A 22,369-nucleotide genomic window follows, 5' to 3' on the forward strand; every position below is an offset into this window, starting at 1 on the left:
TTTGAATTAATAATATTCTTAATTATCGATTTAATCTTACAAATAATGTTCTACATTACAGTAATTAAAAGCCCAGGAAGTTTACGTAGAAAAGTAAATTATATTAATACACACAAGCATAGATAACATCAACTAACAAAAATTAACAGGTAAACTAAAACACTACCATATAAGTATATGAATAATTACCAAAGTTTACCTAATAATTGGTGCACCAAGGTAATGTCAGGTAGAATACTGTAAATCATGTCTATTTCTCTGCCTAGAGGTCAAATGTTGACCTTTACTGGATCCTGAGCATTCAGGGAAACTGACCAGTGTAAGGAAATTTGAAATATAGCATGACACTAGGGGAGTTCTTAGCAGATTTGGGACAGGTAAATTAATTTAAGTTTTCTTCTTTTTTTTTCAAGAAATTATCAATAACTGTCAGCAGACTTCTTTCAGAAAACAATTTTTTATTAGCATTAATTAGGAAAAAAAAGTTTTAAAATGATGTTTTTATGAAATGAAAGGAGCTGGACTTCCAAGGTTTAATTTACCTTATTTGAGTTTAGATTTTTTGTTCATATTTCTTAAAACATTTAATATGTCCAACATTTTGCCTACAGACATTATTAAATTGTTCATAATATTAAATTTAAGGGATAAAATGACTCCCCTTGTAGAACAACTTTAAGATGTGCATGCAGTTATTAGTAGAGAGATGTCATAGGACTAATTTAGAATTATATCATTGAAGGATTTGGTTCATATTTTGGGAAATTTTATAAAACAGAATGCTTAACTTATAGGAAATAAATTGAAGTAGCAATGCCCTATTCAACTTGTTAAGTCAAGTACATGTACACGCATTCTAATTACATGTAGTGCATGTTTTTAATGAACAACTAATAGATGTCAACTACATAGCTGTAAATGTTTACCACCAAATAGTTCATTGATAGCAGCTATTTTGAGTTTTCTTCATTGGCATGTGATCAATTTATAAATACACAATGAAAATAAGTCATTCAGAATTTAAACTAGCCTCTAACTGAAGTAGCAAAATATTTCAAAATTTCACAAGTGGAGCATGTACCGGTAATACAAAACAAGCATATTCTCAGAGTGGTACAACATTCACTATAGGGTTTATGTTTATATGTGTGAACATTTAATGGAATGATTCATAAGAAATACAAAGGCACACACACAACACATTTCTATATGTATACACGCTTTGTTTGAAATAAATACTTAGGTATATATCTGCGAAATTTTAAAAGGCCAAAAATTTGAATGAAGTGGGACACGATCGTCATATCAATACACAATTCAGGGCAAGGTAAGCCAGAAAGGATTGAATGAGTGAGGAAAAGATCATGTACTGTGATATTATATTGAATGGGGGCTTTGTGTTGAGGAATTTTGACATCGACAAAAGTGGAATTATCTCTTGGGACTAATTGTAGGCCATGGGAGAGTAACCATCTACCCCGATTCAAAAGAGGACATACTTATACGTACATGTGACTTAAGATAGATGTCTGTAGACTATTTTAATTCTATGATTGAAATTCTTGTTTTCATGAAGAAATTCAGTTTTTAAAAAATAGACATTTTGAAAAAAAAATGAAGAACAATATCAGATAGCCCTTTGAATTTGTTCCAAATTCAAAATATTTCAAAAGAATTGCAAACAGAAATATTTTATTTTATTAAGACTACATATAATATAGCTGCGTTATAATCATTTAACATTGTAAACATGCAGTTGTAAGTTATGCATGCATGCAGCTGATGCATTCATGGGGAACTCATAGCTAAATTATTAAGGCGTATAGAATTTAGGTTTCTCATATAGATATATATAGATTAGATTGCATTCTTGGGATCAATAAAATCTTAATTATCAATATTCCACATACTGTCATGCTGCAGAACTTAAACTTTCACCTGTAAAATTAAATTTATGAGAAATAAAAATGATTTTAAACCTAATCTTAAGAATCATTGATAGGATCAAGATGTCAACTTTATGAGTAGATTGAGGCCAGACCAATCCATATATACCTGATAATCTGAAATGTTTGACCTCCTCGATTGACCTTTTGTGTGATTTGTAAACAATTTTCACCAGTCAGAAGAGTTCGGTGATAAAAGTCGGGTACTTGAAATATACATTGTACATACACTGCATAGAGGGTGTGTAAATTATTTCTGTAATAAATGCGTCGGCAGATCTTGTGAAGGTTATTTTAAGCCATGTAAAATGGTTTACAAAGGAAGAGATCTTATGTCGCAGGAAAAATGACACTCTATCATGCTCGCGTACACTGAAAAAGCAACCTGATGTGATTTTGTGTTGACAATGGCTCATTTTGGATCTGAGTTATTACAAGTCCAGGGTTATCCCATCTATCATTCTATACGGAAATGTGGTCTTTTTTCTGAAATGGAGATTTAACAATTTTGTAAATCGGTGTATGTGTTGAGTTCGGAATTGCTTTGATTTCTGGCCAGTTTTATGATTGGAGATTCCAAGGTTATGATGTCTAAATCCAGAGAACTTCCATTTGTGGTAAGGTTTAATATGAACCAAATTAATATATGCTTACGTGGATTTATTGCTTATGAATTCAACACAGTGTGTACAAAATGCATTTACAGTCATTTTTTGAGGATACAGTCAAACCTTATTATTTCCAACTTGGTAGTACTTAGAACAGAGAAAAAAATGTGGACATTTGATAGAGAGGGTAAAATACTTTGGAATAAGTACTGTAGACGTACTTTATTCCACGGGGTCATAATTCCGCAGAATCTCAATTTCTGTTTCTGTTTAATCCACGGATAGAAAATTACGCGGATTTTCTAGATTGTCACTATATGCCTTACATTTATATTAAGTACGCTTGGACAAAAATTGTGACCGCGTACATAAGCGTAAATTAATATCACGCAGAAAAAAAAGTACTTCTACAGTATTTGGGACTTGAAGACAACCCAAATCTCAGATGATATATTCATGGTACTTAATTCCAGATATCAGTTTTGGAGAAACCGAAGTGAAATTGTATATATATAGTATAGGACAACACTTACCCCCACCCCCAACTCAAATTTCTTTCTCCTCAGGTTTTTGACAATATTTGTACATGGTAATTTAAAAGAAACTTTAAGCTTTGTAATCATGTTAATTTTGGAATAATTTCAAGAGCAAATGAGTTGATAGGAGTTTGTAAATGAAGTGCATGTAAATGATGTAGTACATTATCAAATGTGTTTCATGAGTGCTTGGAAACACAGGTGTGCATCTTAAATTTTGTAGGTATACATGCAACCTTCATTGAAGTTTTATGTACTTGAATGACTTTCTGCTTGACTTTATCTTAAAAAGTATTTTCTGTTCTGATAATTTTCTAAAATTTGGTTATCATAGAAGGTTGGATTTTTCCAGGGAGTGTCAATAATAAATAGCCATCAAATATTACACATTCCACCCCTTCAGATGGAAATAAATTTGTAAACTAAGAACTCGGCCCTGTCTCTTATTTCGCTGACCTTTCTGAATTAGATACCCGAATTATAAGTGAGTAAACATTTTTTTATTATCCAGACATTTGGAATCAGAGCATGGAAGCTTTCTTTTCAGGGTATTTTAATACGGGGTGCCTGAATTAAGTGACGGCCTGACACTCGCTATTGCTAGACACTACTTGAGTGGGCTGCGGTTTACATTCCTTTGTTTAAAGTAACTTTATGTACGTGTACCCAGTTATTGAGATAAAAGAAGAGATAAAAATCAAATAATAGCATGAAAATTAAAACTGAAAGTTAGAAGTACATGTATTTATTCACTGGAATTTAATTGAAAAAATTAAAAGATAGAATTTTTATTAATTTTCAGTCAGTGAAATCTTAAATAACTGACAATTATAATATGTATTTAATTTAATTAAAAATTAAGACAATTTGGCATCCTTTATAATGGCAAATTTTTTATTATACATTAATTTTGTTAACAACCTCCCCCCCTTTCCCCAAATACTTTGTATCTAATTGTTGTTTTTTTTTTTTACATAATAAAAAAAATTAACTTTTCTTTCCTTTCCATCTTTTTTTTCACATCTTAATTTTTCAGTCCTATATACATGTAATTATCACACTGCGTGCATCTTATGAGTGTGCATGGTGATTACTTGCTCTCAAATCTGGAGCATATGCTCAGGTGTTCTCTGCAATAAACTCAGAGTCAGCTCATGTGAGGGTAATTCAACACAACTGTAAAAATCTTCTTCTTCTTGTGAAATAATTATCCAGTCAAGCAATCTTTCTTTGTGTGTCTTCAGCATATGTTTTATAACTCAGTTCGACAAATTTTCCTCAGTAAATATTTATCCATTTATACCACCAACTGGTTAACACTTAAAACATTTATAAGATGAAAGTTCGTTATGGATAGTCGGAAAATAGGGAAATGATGAGCCGTGGGTAATTTACAGCACATGTTTAATAATTTATATAGATGATCGAGATACAAGCATTTCTCTTTAATATCTGTAGAAAATCCCTTAATTTTTAATGAGACAATTAATGTATATACGATACAATTATTGCATACAGTCGTACCAGCAGATAATATGTAAGAATTCAATTTACAACTGCTCTTTAAGGTCTGCTAACTAAATTTTATAATTTTAAAATGTACAGCGAAACTTGTTTAATCCTGATATTGTGTATTTCAAACTTTTGTCCATTCAATGTGAGTAAAACTTCGAGTCCTTTAGGAAATTCAGTTGTTTAAAATCAAATATTGTTTCAATGTTGTCTATTTTTAATCTGAACTTTTAAATGTGTAGTCATGGTATACATGTACATATGTTTAGATCATATATAGACAATATTTTACTATAGATATCAACTTTCAAACACTTCAAATATTAAACAAATTCATTGTTGCAAGTTAAGGTTAAGCAATTTTGTCTAAAATACATGTATTAATATGAGCTATTTCTGAGAGGATATAATTATATAGACTTAGTGACTGGTTTATACTGCTTTTTATCGCCCCCTTTACTAACAAATCCAATTTTTACTTTCAGATGACCAAGAGGTTCACGGTGAACCTGCCTGGGGGTCAGAAGAAGGTCCTGAGGATCAGCCCCCAGTCCACGCTTGAGCAGGTCCGAGCCCAGCTGTGTCAGGAGAGGCAGATCAACCCCAGTCAACTCGTGTTCCAGCTCCCCAACAACCCCCGCCAACAGCTCGGCCTCCAGACAACGATAGCGGAACTCCCCACCACCGAAGTCAACCTTATTAGTGCTAATGGTAGGTAAACCAAGGAACTCCCCATCACCGAAGTCAACCTTATTAGTGCTAATGGTAGGTATAGGGAGTGGGCCATTGCCCATATTAATGAAGGCCCATAAATGAATATGAGTGGAGTCTTTCCACTTTTTGCAAGTTGTAGGAAAATGAAGCGGGCCATTTGCCCTGTGGTATGGATTAAAGCAAATAGCAACAAATTGGGCCATTTTCCCAGTGGTATGGAATAAAGCAACTAGCAACAAAGTGGGCCATTTGCCCAGTGGTATGGAATAAAGCAACTAGCAACAAAGTGGACCATTTGCCCAGTGGTATGGAATAAAGCAACTAGCAACAAAGTGGGCCATTTGCCCAGTGGTGAGGAATCAGTCTACTAGCAACTAATGCTGACTGTTTAGGTATAGAAACTTTCATAAAAATTTTGTATTCTGGCCAGTAAATGAAAGCTTTAATGATTTTGTAAAAGAAAGTTTCCCTTTCAATGCAGATTCCATTGCAAAGACAAGATCATTAGGCGCATTTTCAATCTAATTTCATTATATACGATTATGATTAACACGATTATTAAGCAGAGAGTTTACAAAGACATTTCTTCAACATTTTCAACAGAAATTATGATGTAATACTTGGATATAAAGATGATTCCAGAATGCTTTGACTCTCATATTATGGGATGCTGCTAATTTAGATTCTTACCCATTATAGCCCGTTTTTTTTAGCACATTACTTATGTTTTGGATATAATTATAAGATAATAAATGTGTATTTGAGAGTGCTCTATTATAGTGAGTTTTATTACCAATCAAAATTTTGTTGCTTCTTTTACAAAAGAATTTTATCCTCAATTTTTAAATACTTGAAAGTTTCATATATAATTTAGACTGATTGGAATAAAAAAATTTAATGTATAAGTGGCATAACTGAGTCTTAAATAAATACAGTTAAAAAAAGAGGATGCTTTTTATAAGATTAAAAGTATATCGGTACATGAATATTGAAAACAAGATGTGTTCGTGAAACACTTTGCATCGGGCATCAACAAAGTTTGAAAAAGCTATTTTTGTCTCGCCTGCGACGAATGTCGCGAAGCGAGACATAGCGACCATAGATTCCGTCGTCGTCGTCGTCGTCGTCGGCGTCCAACTTTTGGTTAACCCAAATGTCAAAGTTTTATAAACTGCAATAACTTTCTCAAATTTTATTCAGTCTTCTTGAAATTTGGACACAATATTCAGTATGGATAAAAATTTATATCCCAAGTATGATTTTGAAAAAAAAAATTCAAATTTTTCCGTATTTTTTCCTTAAGTTGGACTTAGTTTTTTCATGATAATTTATGGTGAAGACCTATATTCCAGCAACTATAAGTTATAGGGATATGATAATTAGTCAGTGGATACATCATGGGTAACCACAAACGTCAGTACCAGAATTAGGTCATCTTGACCTACATTTTTCTGCATGAGTGACTTTGGTTAAATTTTTGGTGGAGGTCCATATCTCAGCATCTATAACTTATAATGGCATGATGATTTGTCATTGTACAGGTTATAAGTAACCAACAACATCAGTACCAGAATTAGGTCATTTTGACCTACATTTTTCTGCATGAATGACTTTGGTTAAATTGATAATGGAGGTTCATATTTCAGCAACTATAACTTATAGTGGCATGATAGTTAGTCAGTGGATACATCATGGGTAACCACAAACGCCTGTACCAGAATTAGGTCATCTTGACCTACATTTTTCCGCATGAGTGACTTTGCATAAATTTATGGTGGAGGTCCATATCTCAGCAACTATAACTTATAGTGGCATGATAATTTGTCAGTGGATACATCATGGGTAACCACAAACGCCTGTACCAGAATTAGGTCATCTTGACCTACATTTTTCCGCATGAGTGACTTTGCATAAATTTATGGTGGAGGTCCATATCTCAGCAACTATAACTTATAGTGGCATGATAATTTGTCAGTCTACACATCATGGGTAACCAACAATATCAGTACCATAATTAGGTAATCTTCACCTACATTTTCTGCATGAATGACTTGATACATATACAGTGGATTTGATTTCAAAATGCAAGTTCAAATTATTGCGACTCATAACACGTTGCAATATTCGCAATAATAAAAACATCACAATAATTTGTGAATTTACAGGGTATATGTATATATATATAAATGCCAATATAATCGCCAAGGGATTAGATATTAAGTCAGCTGTTCCATTTCTTTATTATTGTATTTTTGAGTTATTCCTTCTGAAATGTCAATAAATGCTTCAGTTTATCAGACAATCATTTCTTACTAACCACAGCGACAGCAGGCGAGACACAGGGTTGCGGGCAACCCTTACGTACTTTTAGCATAAAGATCACAGTCAAGGTCACAAAATCATTGACCTTGATGTCATTTGAAAGAGCTTAATTAATGGACTAAGCATACCAAATATGAAGTCTCTTTCTCTCTTGGTTCAAAAAATTTGGCAAAGGTTATATAAAGCTGACAACAGACAGACAAACAGACAGGTCAAAAACAATATACGCCCTGGATATATTGATCCTGGCACATAATAAAACGGATTCCTAGCATCCAAAATTGTAACATGTTATGTCAAGTATAAGTGATGTGTTTTAATTACCATGTTTACATCTTAATTAAGACATACCGAATGTTAAGAGGAGATATTAAATCAATAAGTCACATGTCTGATCCCAGAATTCTCTGAAAATTTAATTATCATGATCATTATGAGTTACTATTAATGGAGATGACACAAATTTAATTAGTATTTAAGTTTGTTTGCTTCCTTCCTAAATTCTTAGTAATATTCTATAAATATACATTTATCGACAGTTCTTGATGTCAGGATATATTCTACATGTTCTTGGAGAAAAGGAGATTCAGTGATTTAATATTCTAAGAATTTTCCTAACTGATTTTCTGAAAAGTTGTGTCATTTAGTACTTTAACAGATACTGTTTCCTCAAATGACATAATAAAAAAAATCTACAATAGTGAAAATAGAAATTCACCATTTTAAGATCCATAAATGGATTAAAGTTTTCAAAAAAACATACAGTTTTCCCCACAAATTTGTCCAGTATTCCTTAATCACCATGACAAATGACTACACCTGTTTTAGTGTGTAAACACTCAGTACAACTTATTTTGTACGCAGTATTAGAGGCATGTTAAGAGGACCGCTTCCTTCCTCCCGATTTCCCTGTCGTTTACACATATCAGCCCGCACGTTAGAGTCAAAACAAAACAAAAGTGTACAACATGTAAGGACCCATTCTCCCCTTCATAGTGTGTATCCCGGTGTTGTCTTGACCACCATGGGGCAGTGTGTTAGCTCCCAGAAGCCCCCACCTCAAGGTGAGGCAAAATGGGGGACTTTTTAGAGTTGTAGAAGAGTATAGGCTTTAATGTTAGGGGATGTAGTTAAACTTAAAAATGTGATGAATTCAAGTTATGTCATTAGCTCACCTCAACGAAGTTGGGGGAGCTTATGTAATACCCTCGGCGTCGGCGTCGGCGTCGGTGTCGGCGTCGGTGTCGGTGTCGGTGTCGGCGTCGGTGTCGGCGTCGGCGTCCCGGGTTAAGGTTAAGTTTTTTGGAGCAGTTTTCTTTTTAAGTCATGTTAAGTACTTCTATGTCCTATATTGATTAGACATGCATGGAAGATGGTTCTAGTGTGTTTCATTGTACCAGTCAAAGTTTCAGATGCTGCAATTTTAGCAAAGGAATGACCAGGTTAATGTTTTTGGAGCAGGTTAACATTTTTGGTGCAGTTTTTGGTGTAGGTTTCATTTCCAAGTAACTATAAGCCCTATGTTAACCAAACTTGCATGGATGATACATCTAAGGATGCATACTACCGGGCTTGCTTCGGATGCTGAATCTGACCTACTTTTTCCGGTTGAGTGAACAGGTTAAAGTTTTTTGGTGCAGGTTTCATTTCCAAGTATCTGTAAGTCCTATGTTAACCAAACTTGCATGGATGATACATCTAAGGATGGATACAACCAGGCTTGCTTCGGATGCTGAATCTGACCTACATTTTCCGGTTGAGTGAAGAGGTTAAAGTTTTTGGTGCAGGTTTCATTTCCAAGTATCTGTAAGTCCTATGTTGACCAAACTTGCATGGATGATACATCTAAGGATGGATACTACCAGGCTTGCTTCGGATGCTGAATCTGACCTACATTTTCCGGTTGAGTGAACAGGTTAAAGTTTTTGGTGCGATTTCATTTCCAAGTAACTATAAGCCCTATGTTGACCAAACTTGCATGGATGATACATCTAAGGATGGATACTACCGGGCTTGCTTCGGATGCTGAATCTGACCTACATTTTCCAGTTGAGTGAACAGGTTAAAGTGTTTGGAGCAGGTTTCATTTGCAAGTAACTTTAAGCCCTATGTTGACCAAACTTGCATGGATGATTAATCTAAGGATGCACACTACCGGGCTTGCTACGGATGCTGAATCTGACCTACATTTTCCAGTTGAGTGAACAGGTTAAAGTGTTTGGTGCAGGTTTCATTTCCAAGTAACTATGAGTTCTTTAATGGCCAATCTTGCATGGATGATACATCTTAGGATGCATACTACCAGGCTTGCTTCGGATGCTGAATCTGACTTACATTTTGTGGATGAGTGAAAATGTTAGTTTTTGATGTATGTTTCATTTCCAATTAACTATGAGCCTTATAATGTGCAAACTTGCATGGACGATACATCTTAGGATGCACACTAATGGACTTGCTTCGGATGCTGAATTCGACATATATATTTTTCAGATAATAGACCATTGTATAAACCAAACTTGCACAAATGTTGCATCAAGAGATGAAAACTCAAATTTGCTTTAGATGCTGAATTACATTTTCATGAAGAAGAACTACTTTAAATTTTTTATGTTGGTCTACTTCAAAGTATCAGATCAAAATTGCTTAGATATTTTCATTTTTGGAATGTACATTTTTTGTTGGTTAATTGTGTGACTTTGCCTTATTTAAAGACAACATTCGTTGAGGTGAGCTCTGTAATCTCTGATTACCTATGTTTGAGGTTATACTGGGAAAGGATTGTGCCCAGCTGCACATTAATTTAGCAATTTATTCCCCTATTAAGATGAAACTGAGTTCGTGGTTTAAATTTAGAAAATTCATGGAGCTAAGAATTGATAATGCTTTGAGGTACTGTGATTATAGTATAATATTACATTCTGTAATCAATTTAATGTTATGTCTCCTCAAGTATCCTCTTATGGACAAACAAATGATTTAACATTACTAAAAATACATTTCAAATTAATTTTATTATTTGCGAAAAAATTAAAATTTTTAACACAAAAAACAAAAAAGGAACAAGTTGACATGAACATTTTTGGAAACTATCATTCATTACTCAGTAACAGTTTTTTTAAATTCCGACATTGATTTCTTGTAGTTATGCTCGATGGTGCCAAATCCATGCCGGATCTTTCCGTGGGGCGGAGTCAGTCCATGAAGACAGATGCCCCCGCCCCCTACATGCCTATGGCAGGGGAAGGAAAGAAAAAGAAAGGATTCTTCTCCTTCCTGAAAAAGGACAAGAAATTCACTGTTGTAAGAGTCTAAGTATTTTACATGTATTTTAATTTATATAACAGATCACCAACACTTTGTGAGAATACAGCAGATTTATTTGGTTGACTCATGGTTTCAACCAGAGTTGGTCTTCATCAGAACCAGTTTATTCTTTATAATAAATATGTGATACACTTAAGAGATTGAATGAATTGGAAATTGTTAAAATTAATAGGAGTGAATAAATTAAAAAATCAAATTTACAAATTGTTTACAAGATTACATGTAGATAATTTTTCTGTCCATTAATAATGATTCCAATGGTATCTTATTAATCAAGCAGTTTAATTGCCAATTATATCAGATCGTGAAGCTTATTGACATGACATCTCAGTTTCTGTATTTTATCTAGTCTATGCATGCTGATCTGAACCATGCAGGGAAAGCACCTCCTTCCTCGAATTCGCAGAGAGAAGGAGGAAGTCCACCCACCACGAGGAGGAAGTTCGAGGCCGCGGAGCGCCCTAAATCAATGTTCGTGACATCTTCCCCAGATATCGCTGTTAATGGACCAAAAACAATCCCAGCATCCTCCAGTGATGTTGACATTCGGAATCGTGCGGCCCCCTCTGTGCAGGTCAAACCTGAACCCACTGTGCAAGTAAAATCGGCCCCAGCTCTTCAATCTGTGAAGGACACCGCACATGCTGGGCCCCCAGTTAAATCGGGGAAGAAAAAACGTGCACCCCCACCCCCTCAGGTTAAAGCCCCTCCCCCTCAAACTAACGTAGTGACCACAGAAATCGTGGTCGAAAAACAGACGATGCCCTCACAGGCGGAATCAAGGATCCCAGAAATCACATCATCCAATCAACAATTAGCTCAGAAATTACATTCCCGGAACAGTTCCGATTCCAGTGGATATCACGAACTTACGCTTAGTGGGGCGGAATCGCCCGACACGGCCAAAATAGAGGAGAATTTAGAACTTCAATTGAACGCAGATATTACCTCAGGAGGGGGGCTTAAGAACAGTGGGGATAGTGGGATTAGGGACATGTCCTCCCCCAGGCGGAAAGTGCGACCCGGTATTGAAACCATGGATACGGGGTCAAGCCAAACACTGCCATTGGATAAAGTCGGGAAGAAGGAAGTTTCAAGGACAAGGTCATTAGAACGACCCTCTGGTGCTAAGAAGAAGAAGGCCCCACCCCCACCTCCAGGTAATTGGTTGCTGTGTACTTTTACTGATTTCAGGTGTGATTAGAAGGCTTTTGTTTTCTTTCAGTGCAATCTCTCACTTTCACATCATGCAGTTTGAAATTCAAGTATAAATTACTTTGTAGTAATTAGACGAAAGTTTTTCAATAGTTAATGATATAATTCTGTAGAAGGAAAAAAGTTTGATTAGTAGATTGTTTTTCATATGTCAGTTTTTTAGTACATTGTATAGGCTAGAAAAAAATATTTCAGTCTTATAGTAGAACCAGAAATTTCTTTTTAGCTAATCAATTTATTCTGCTTCCAACAAATTATAATATCTCATAGTACAATTTTAATCAGATAGCATAATCATTTCATATATACACCTAGAACCCACATTTTACTTTCTTGACTGACTACAATGCTTTACTAACATGTATACAACATGTTCAATGGTAGTGTGGACTTTCATTTGATGCTGATGAGAGAATTTTAAACCTATCAATAGTTGAAAATGCATTGACCAAGGTCCTATAAAAATCAAGACCTTCCCAACTTTAACATTTGATTTGATGCAAAATTTAAATGTGTTTCATGCTTTATTTTTTGACTATTTGATCTAACTAAAGTATAAGCTTAAATGTCATTGGTCAGCTTCCATAGAAAGTCCAAGCAATCATGGAACATGTAGTATTTCAGTGGAGAGGGGCCCTCTTTTTGCCGTGTTTTGTGGTATTTAGAGTGCTCTGTTTTTTGCACCCCTCTCTCTAGGTCAAGTTCCACCCTCCATAACGACCTCCGTTTCTCAAAAGACAGCTATCCCCAAACCCGCTCGGAAATCCTCCGATACTTCTACAACCCCTGCTGCTACCTCTTCCCCTCGACCCACCTCTCAGAAAAGTAAGTGCTGACTGGTTAGTGACTCTGAAAAGTAAGTGATGATTTGTTAGTGACCTGGGGTCACAGGTCAGGGTTCTTTTTGGTAAGTTACATTTCAAGACGTGAAAAAAAATTTAAATTTTTAAGAGTGAAAAAAGATGGGAAAAATTGATATTGATTTCTTTTTGATATTCACATATGAAAGAAAAATTTCCCAGGAAAGAAATTTTTTTTTCTGAGTATTGAAATTTTGCTTTATTAAATGTTTTGAAGTGTTTTCATTAGTTATCTATACTAGCTAGTATCAAATAATCAATTAGAAATACTTAATAGACATGATAGAATCAAAGAAAAGTTGTTTTAATGATCAATGACTGAATACACTAATTGGTAAAGTGCAGTCCTGCACTTCTTCATTTCATAATCAGATGCATGTTTCTAAACCATAAGCTGCTAGTAATCAGAAAGAGAGCTAATATAAACTTTAAAAAATTGATTCATCAGGGTTTGACATTAACGTTAGTCCGTTAGTCTCACACTAATACATTTTCATTCGGACTAATAAAAATTGTATCTAATTAGTCCAAACAGACTAATAAAGTTTTCTGATGGAAAAAAAGAGATTTTCAAATTTTCGACAACTTTCACTGGAAAACCCCGTATTTATTTTTAGCTTTCTAGCTTCTTGGCGGGAAGTTAGGTAATTCTGAGTCAATTCAGCGCTTAATTTTAGAACTCATTGGTATGAAATTAAACATTTTAGCAATCGTGATTTAGTATGACACATGAAGAAAGATGTCGGATGTTTAGATGATGTAATCATGTATAGAGAAAAACGAATGAGATCGGGAATACGATCGTAGTTCCTGATTGTGAGATTTCACGAATTCTTGGTATAAATATTTCATGTAAATGCTTTGTTTATTTCAAAAATGTATGAAAAGTACATTGCAACATTAATTCTATTTACAGTTAATTCTCGATAAACCGCCACCTTTTGTAATTTAGAAATCATGGCGGTATAATGAATTTGGCGATGAATTGAATTTTCCATCTTTTAGGAGAAAAGACGTAGAGTTATCCTTCTTAGAAATACCATTTAGCGTTTCTATTCTTATTATCACATGTACATGTATATATAAACATATTTCTAAATTTGAAAATACTTCAAGTAATTTTTTATGTACAATTTCGCTAAAACAAAGTATTCAGTTATGAAATTAAGACAAGTATATGTGTATGTATGTAAATCTGCACGTCTGATATTGAAAAAAAAAAATGCTGGGTCGATCGTCATGATATATTGCCTAAAGTACGTAAAATAAGTTCTTGAATAAATTCATTGTTTATGAAATCATTGTTAATGAAACGTTCACAATTTCTGACTTAGAATTATTTTCTAAACAAACCTTGCATTGTTTTTAAAAGCAGAGATCATCAAAATAATATCGTTATCGTCGTACTTTACAACGACCGCTTTCGTGGCGAAGCCTTGACTAAATGATTTTATTAAAAAGAAAACAAAATTATTCTAACAGTTCATGTTAAAATCATTGTATACTTAATTGCATGTACATGTACCTTGATTGGCTTTGCCTGCTTTACAACAGGGATAGCGTCAACCAATTAGACGCGCTTCACTGACCACATACACCTGTGGCGGTATTATCGAGATAATTGACACTTAAAAATGGACGTTTGTTGTGAAAACAGGGTGGCGGATGGCGGTATGCGATTTTGGCGTTATAAAGAGAATTTTATATAGCAGGAAAAACGTTCTTGGGAAATCATGGCGGTATTGCGAAAATGGCGATGAATCGAATGGCGATAATTCGAGCATTGACTGTATTTATTTTTATTTTTGACGGACTAATAAAATTGCCCGCGGACTAGTAAAAGTAAAGAGGCACTAGTCCGACCGGGCCAAAGCCTAAAAATGTTAGTGTCGAACCCTGTTCATAAAGTTAGACAGAAATTCACCACTTTCACTTGGAATCACTTTTTTTTCTCCTGCTGATATTTTGTTTACTTTGATTATCATACTTCGCAAAATTTTGAATCGCAAGCACTTTTTGAAAATCAAATTACCAGTATTTTTGCAATATGACATAAATATCAATAAATTTCAGTGAATAAAAATATGTTTTTCTTTGTAAATCAGAGGATGACACAGTAGCCATCCATGCAGTTTTGGACGACCTTGACAATCACCTTGGCGATGACCTTGAGGAGGATCAAATGATGATGGTGGAGAACAGAGACCTGACAGTGGAGGAAGTGGATCAGCAACGGTCGCTCCGCCCATGTGCCTTCGTAGCCCCGCCCCCTCCCGACGAACCGCCTCCGGAGGATGGAGAAATCGTACGTTACAGCGACATCATGGGGGTCAAGGTTGATACCGTGGATATCGGCACAGAAACCAGTGACGATAGTGCCTCTTTCGATCAAGGAAGTCCAAAGAGTTCTCCTAGTATGTATATTTCTTTTTATGGCACTTTTATAAGGTTTATAAATTAAACATATTTATGGAAACTGTTTTAATAATGGTAAGTATAAATTTTGGAGGAGATATATTTAAAAAAAAAAACACAAAAAAGAATCGCATTGATATATACATGCATACATCAATTTCTTTCTTGTACTCAATAAGAGCTGAGCAACCCTACAAGAAAATATATTTTCCATGTTTTAACTTTAGTTCTATTATATACATGTATTTATAAATCAAACTTTTTCTATGCACAGAAATAGCTATAAACTGTTTAGCATAATTTTTTGAATCTTAGTGGTTGGGGTAAAGTTTTCTAAGAATTTCAATAGGACTGTCTAGTTTAGTTTTTCTTTCTTGGAAGTTGGTACAGTGGTTGCAAGGAAAATTATCTCACTGAAATAAGATAGTTTCAAATACCTTTTCTTCAATCTTTAGATCATATAATGTAGAAATTCAATAGTTTTCCCTTTTCTTACTAGGTTGAGTACCCTCACTTATGAGGTTCTTTGGTTTTTTAATTAATAATTATAGATTAACATTATTGATACATGTATATGTATTGTACATGTTTAGGAATTAAGGTAGCTGTCTCGCAAACTGCGAAGTGAATATTTTGTACAATGTCAAGTATAATATTTTTCAGCACTCATATATCATCAGGCTTAATTTGCCTTTAGTATGCATCATATTTATTTTCACAATTTTTTGAATTTCTAGAGTTTCAGTCAGGCATCAGGCACACAAGTAAGCTAAATAATAAGGCTTGAGTTATTATAGAATTTTTGTTGTTTTATATATATGACCCCATGTATTACTTGTACACTTATTATACACTGTATAGAAAAATTTAGCCAATCACTTTACAATATGGCGTATAACCTTGAGCTTCAATTTACCACATTTTAAACCCAATACAAATAAATTCACCATTTATTTTTTTCTTTCATCCATTGCTAGTAACCTAGATTAGTCTCGACCAAATCTGCAGTGCTATAATTAAAAAATAGCAAGAATAAAACTGGAAATTTTTTTTTGAATACTGAAAATTGTAGTGGTATTAAAAACACATCGCTTGCAGTGAAAATCACAAAAGTTAAAATTAAAAACGAGTGTAAAATAGCAGCATAATAATAAATTGTTAGTATAGAAATAACATGTACAATGTATCCCTTACTTAATATATGCTAAAGCTGGCTTCATTTTACTACAATATAAAAATGTAGCCAAAAAAATTAACCATGTGGTTAACCTTATTAATGTTCACTAATCAGTTACACATGCATTTAACTTTCGATATTCTAATATTACTAAACAAAACTGGTATTAGTTTACTGTTGCATTGTTATTACGTAACAACCCAGATACAAGTACAATTTTTTAGGTCAATTGCATGTCGCATGACGATAATTCATATATTTTTTCATTACACTCAAATTAAAAAAAAATTATTTATATAGCAAAATAAAACTGGTTTTAGTGTCTTTACATTTAGACATTAAAGAATGCTGTTTACTAAAATATGGTTATAAAATATTTTATCTTTAAGGGAAATTTAATAATTATATTGTTATTAAAATTCCTTTTGGTGCACTAAAAGCATGTTCACATGTTCATGTTCAGTGTTATTGAATTAAGAAGAAAAAGAAGTCTTAAAATACTGAATTTGATTGGTGGAGATTTAAAATTTTGGCAATTTTATTTGATTGGTTAAAAATTCAAAGTAACACTGAACGATGATTGGTCAATATCTTACCTCTGTTATAATGCTGTTGTATCTCTAAAGCTCTTCTGGAAGAAACCTAGACTTTATTGAAATTTATGACCTTGCTTTTGACAAAGAAATAATGAATTCTATAAAAGCTGTAATTTGTCCAATGTAAAGTTCTGCTTAGTAATGAATTTGGAAAGGGGGGGGTAAAGAAACATTTTGAATTTTTGAAATGGTCCCCCTCCAGATAAGCTTTGATGGGACCCCTGCTTTCTGTTGGTTTATATGTCTCCTGTTGCCCCACAGTGCATAGTCGAGCGGAAAGTCGGACAAGCATGACTTCTGTTACCACTATCGATGAAATCAACATGGGTTTTGAGATGGCCATCTTGGCAGGACAGGAAGCCATGTTGGAAGAGTCCAGTGAGGAAGGTATAAAAGTAGTCCCCAACTGCTAACCTGCAGGGACAGGTGTAAAACGGGATATTCTGACAGTCAAGTGTGTGGTTTGAATATTAATATTGTGTTGTGTGTGCCCTAACCTTGCACAGGTCATATTAATATGAATAATAATCTTGAAGTATCTATATTCAGCACTAGCTCTTGCATGAACTATAACCTATATTACCTTTATATTCATCCATCTTAGGCTAAAATGGCCAATCAAAGAATAAACAATTTATACATCTCACTCATGATTGAGAAATTGCAGACAAAAAAAAAAAAACACTTATGGCACTGTATTTTAAATTTTAATTTTGAATGTTAATACAAGTAATTTATACATGTTATATGTGTAAAATTTGTTATAGAAAAATTTAAGATATAAAAGAAAAATAATTACCTATGTACATGTATACATTAACTTGTACATATCACAAATTGATTGGATACACTTACAGTATTAGCTCACTCTGTTTGACCCTAACTATAATCCCTAGCTATTATTTGCTAGTACTGATACATTCAAATATGGGGTATTTACAAATGTGTGATTTTTTGGTGATTATGTAAGTGTGTGCTCATAATATAAAAAAAACATGTATGGCCTTAACTTATTTTTTTTTTTTACATAATTGTAAAAGAAAAAGGAATTTGCAGTATAGAATCCCAAACCATAAACTAAAGTGCCAATACTAATGGAAAATACATCTTCTCAAAGTTGTCATCATTGACTGTAATATTGTGATTTTAACAAATGAAATTTTTATTCATGTACAAATTTTTAAAATTTGTTTATGATATGAAGTCTCAGTGATCCAGACAAAAAAAAAAAATCAGACACACCACCTACTGAGCGAAATTTTATAGGAATTGAATTTTCATTTACATGCATATCTACCAATTAAATTTTTGTTTTAGAAATCTGACTCTGGAGCCATAAAACTGAGATGAGCTCACTTTTGATCTAAGTCTCACTTTCACTATTAATCCCTTTTGAACAAGTAAGACTGAGATTAAATGTGAGCTGCTCTCAGTTTTATGACCCTGGAACCTGTACATTATTAATATGGATGTTTTGTTCAGAAGCATTAGTGCCTGGATTAGTGAGACTGGACTATGTACATGCCTTAGGCGTAACAAAAAATTATGTTTGTTTACGGTTACCCGACCGACCCTAATTTTCATCGCCGACCCAAACTTTTTTTTCGGACGTCATAAAAATCCGGAAGTTATTGGCCGGTCAGTTTAACTTTTACATTCATCTTTCAAATCGAAATTGAAAGTACAAAAAACAAAACCGGCAGCGAGTTCAATATTTATACACCAACGAGTTCGTTGTAATTTGCTAACCATTGCGTGGCAGTTCCAGGGGTGTGCAACTAGCATCATCTGATACCCGGTGCTACCGGTTTTTGGGTAGTAAAAATTAAAGTTCATTTCAATATTTCCACTTACCTGCCTCCTTAACTATTTGCAATTTCCCTCTAGTTCCCCATACAATGCGTCGATATATTTTTTCAGAGTAACTACGGTATCACCTCCAGTTATCCCCCTTAACTATAACTCTTCAGTTTTCTCTCGACGCCATATTGGACATGCGGTTTTCCTCATACAGTGCAAAATAAAGTTTATATTGGCGTTTTTGGAAGCGTTTATCCCGTTGTAATTATGGAGAAAGAGTTTAAAGACTGTTCTAAATGTTCGGGTAAGATGAACATTCTAGATGATCACGTTTTTTGTTACAAACATCGTCTCTGTAACGAGGCCTTTCCATGTGACACTTGTAAAACCTGGTCAAAGGAACGGCGGGATAAAATAACGAAGATGATCGAGAAAAGTGTACAGAAAACAATTAAAATGAACAGTAAGGTGCCTCAGTCCGTCTGTGTAGACGGCATGGCAGTGCAGGACGTAAGTCCGTCTGTGGAGGCGGCAGTCCAGGAGTCAAACGACAATGCCTTACTGAATGCCGAACGTAACAGACCCGACGTCGTGGATTTATCCGCAATTATTCAAGAACAAGTAAGACAGCAGGTCGAATTGTTACTTAAACAAAAGAATGTTGATGAAAATTTTAATGATCAACATAACATATCGGCATTTGCAACAAACGAGGCAAGGTTGACCAGAGGAAATGAGACCACCAATTCCAAAACGGCAACCATAAGCAGACCTCATTTTGACAAGTTTAAGGCTTATGATGAACAAATGTCAGCCTTTGAGTCCAGTGTTGCAGATGTGTTGTCTGTTAACGCACGAGATAATGATTTTGAGGATATAGATTCTAATGCATCATTTGGTGGTTTGTGTACCAATTCAGATACGGCCGTAGAGGTGCCTTTTGGTGCACCAGATTCTTCTGATCCACTACAATGGAACGGTTTTGTTTCAAAGATGGCAAAGGTACTCAATATTGATCTTGAAGCTGAGGATCCATTAGAAAATGAAAGAAAATCATTTATTTCTTCGCGATTGAAGGGAGACAAGAGTGACAAGAAAAAGTCTCTCCTTAAAATGCCTATTGAAGGAACACTCATTGATATGATTAAGACGGTTGAGAAAGAAGCTACGTCGGGGCATTTGAAAAATAGGTCAGTACGTGGCAGAGATGATAAAGCATTTATGGTCAAAAAGGATGACTTTGACGCCTTTTGTAATCCTCCAAAGTTGGATGACAACATTGAGGAGGGATTAGTAGTAGGCCAGAAGGGTAGTTTTGGCCCCCCAGTAATGCCTCAGATGAAAATCTAAAGTGAATCTTTCTCCTTTTCATAAGGAGTTAGATAATGACTTTCGGCGAATTGACAATTCAGCAAGAGCCTTATTCAGAGCCATTTCATATGGCACTATGATAGCAGCTTTCTTAGATGAGGCTGAATGTGAGGATGATCGAGTGGAAGGACGTAAAGCCCTCATCAACTGTTTCAGAAGCATGGCTGATTTGACAGCAAGAGTGATGGCAAATTCAGTCTTGAGTAGAAGAAAAGTTTTTCTTAAAAATGTAGATTTTATAAGCAAGGCAACGGAGAAGAAATTGCTTAAACTACCTATTTTTGGCAACCAGTTGTTTAATGGACAGTACTTTGATTCCCTCCATACATCTGCAGAGAATCTACGAGATGCTAGAGAAACCCAAAATGTTTACAACGCATCAAAGGGTTATAATAAGAACTACAAGAGTAGAGAAAATAGGAACTCTACCGAGTTGAGCAGGAAGAGGAAAGCAGATGTAAATGAGACCTCTGCTCATTCTGCAAAAGTCACTAAAGCTAGTGAGACTAATGCCTTAAGTTCTGATCACAACAAGGACAATTTTCGTTCAGGACAAGGGAACAGGAAAAATTCTTTTTCCAGGAGAACCTTCGGGAACCAGAAAGGGTTTCCAACTCCAAGGAAGTAAATCTCGTACACAGCCAGTCTGTAAATATGTTTCCCCAGGTAGGGGCACGTTTGCTAGAATTCCACAGGAAGTGGACAGTAATCACGCAGGATCAGTGGGTAATAGAAACCCTAAGGGAAGGGTTAAAATTGGAATTAATGATTCAACCCGATGTAAATATCAAGGAAACATGTGTACCAAGATATGGTATTCACGAATCAGTTATTTTAGCAGAAATAAACATGTTGTCAGGAAAAAATGTTATAGAACCTGTGCCTGCAGGACAAGAAAACGAAGGGTTTTACAGCACCATTTTTGTGGTGCCAAAGAAACAAGGAGGGCTTCGGACAATTCTAAATCTAAAACCTCTAAATCAGTTAATAGTGCCTCAACATTTCAAAATGGAAACATTGTGTTCTATAATGAAAGCAATGAAAAAAGGGGACTTTGCAATCTCACTGGATCTGACCGATGCCTATTTCCACATTCCAATTCACACAGATTTCCAGAAATTTCTAAGATTCAGATTTCTAGGCCAGAGTTACCAGTTTCGAGCAATGCCATTTGGACTTCGTTCTGCTCCAAGGGTCTTCACAAAGATAATGGCAGTTCTAGCAGCACACTTAAGAAAAATGGTAATCCAAATATTCATGTATCTAGACGATTGGTTGATGATCAATCCAGACAAGAGAACTCTTCTTCAACAGAGAGACTATGTATTACATCTAGTTCAGGAGCTGGGATTATTAGTGAATTGGGAGAAGTCGTCCCTAGTGCCATCCCAACATATAGAGTACCTGGGAGCACATTTCAATCTGGTAGAGGGCATTGCGACACCAACAGAGGCCAGGTTTCAGAGTATTTCAGACATAGTGCAGACCTTATCAATAAGTCAACACACTCAAGCAGTAGTTATACTCAAATTGTTAGGACTGATGGCTTCATGCATTTATCTGGTCCCGATGGGAAGGTTACACATGCGTCCCATACAGTTATACCTGTTGGCAATGTGGAGACCAAAGATTCACCCTCTTACTCATGTGATAGTGATCCGGCCAATCCTAATTCAGCACCTTCAGTGGTGGATGAATCGGGAAAACTTTTTCAAAGGAATGCTTTTACAGGATCCGCCAATTCAACTGACATTGATTACAGATGCCTCAGAACAGGGTTGGGGAGCACACCTGGAGAACTGGGAGACGTCAGGGGTCTGGCCGCAGCAATATCAACAGAAGCATATAAATTGGCTGGAGCTAAAGGCAGTACAGTTGGCTCTTCAAGAAGCTCTGTTTTTGATAAAGGGAAAAGTGATCCTTATACGGTCAGACAACACAACAGTGATAAGCTATATCAACAAACAAGGGGG

At 34.9% G+C, this 22,369-nt stretch overlaps 1 protein-coding gene across 15 annotated transcripts in view; it reads left to right on the forward strand.

Moving 5' to 3' along the window:
* LOC134255454 (protein cordon-bleu-like) overlaps nucleotides 1-22,369 on the forward strand; it is a 60,225-nt gene that overhangs the window by 29,793 nt on the left and 8,063 nt on the right. For 9 of the 15 annotated variants that reach the window (XM_062737990.1, XM_062737986.1, XM_062737993.1 and 6 more), the window contains 7 exons: nucleotides 5,088-5,313; nucleotides 10,781-10,938; nucleotides 11,312-12,122; nucleotides 12,874-13,002; nucleotides 15,143-15,451; nucleotides 16,190-16,216; nucleotides 17,487-17,612. In XM_062737990.1, the coding sequence (XP_062593974.1) occupies nucleotides 5,088-5,313; nucleotides 10,781-10,938; nucleotides 11,312-12,122; nucleotides 12,874-13,002; nucleotides 15,143-15,451; nucleotides 16,190-16,216; nucleotides 17,487-17,612 (1,786 nt within the window). Of the gene's footprint in view, nucleotides 1-2,490; nucleotides 2,564-5,087; nucleotides 5,314-8,557; nucleotides 8,703-10,780; nucleotides 10,939-11,311; nucleotides 12,123-12,873; nucleotides 13,003-15,142; nucleotides 15,452-16,189; nucleotides 16,217-17,486; nucleotides 17,613-22,369 lie in introns of those variants that run through there. The other 6 variants (XM_062738000.1, XM_062738001.1, XM_062737989.1 and 3 more) reach the window with 6 other exon arrangements.

Source organism: Saccostrea cucullata, unplaced genomic scaffold (genome assembly GCF_032062105.1).
Source record: "Saccostrea cucullata isolate Sc308-1 unplaced genomic scaffold, CSIRO_AGI_Scuc_v1 ctg967, whole genome shotgun sequence".
Taxonomy (NCBI): domain Eukaryota; kingdom Metazoa; phylum Mollusca; class Bivalvia; order Ostreida; family Ostreidae; genus Saccostrea; species Saccostrea cuccullata.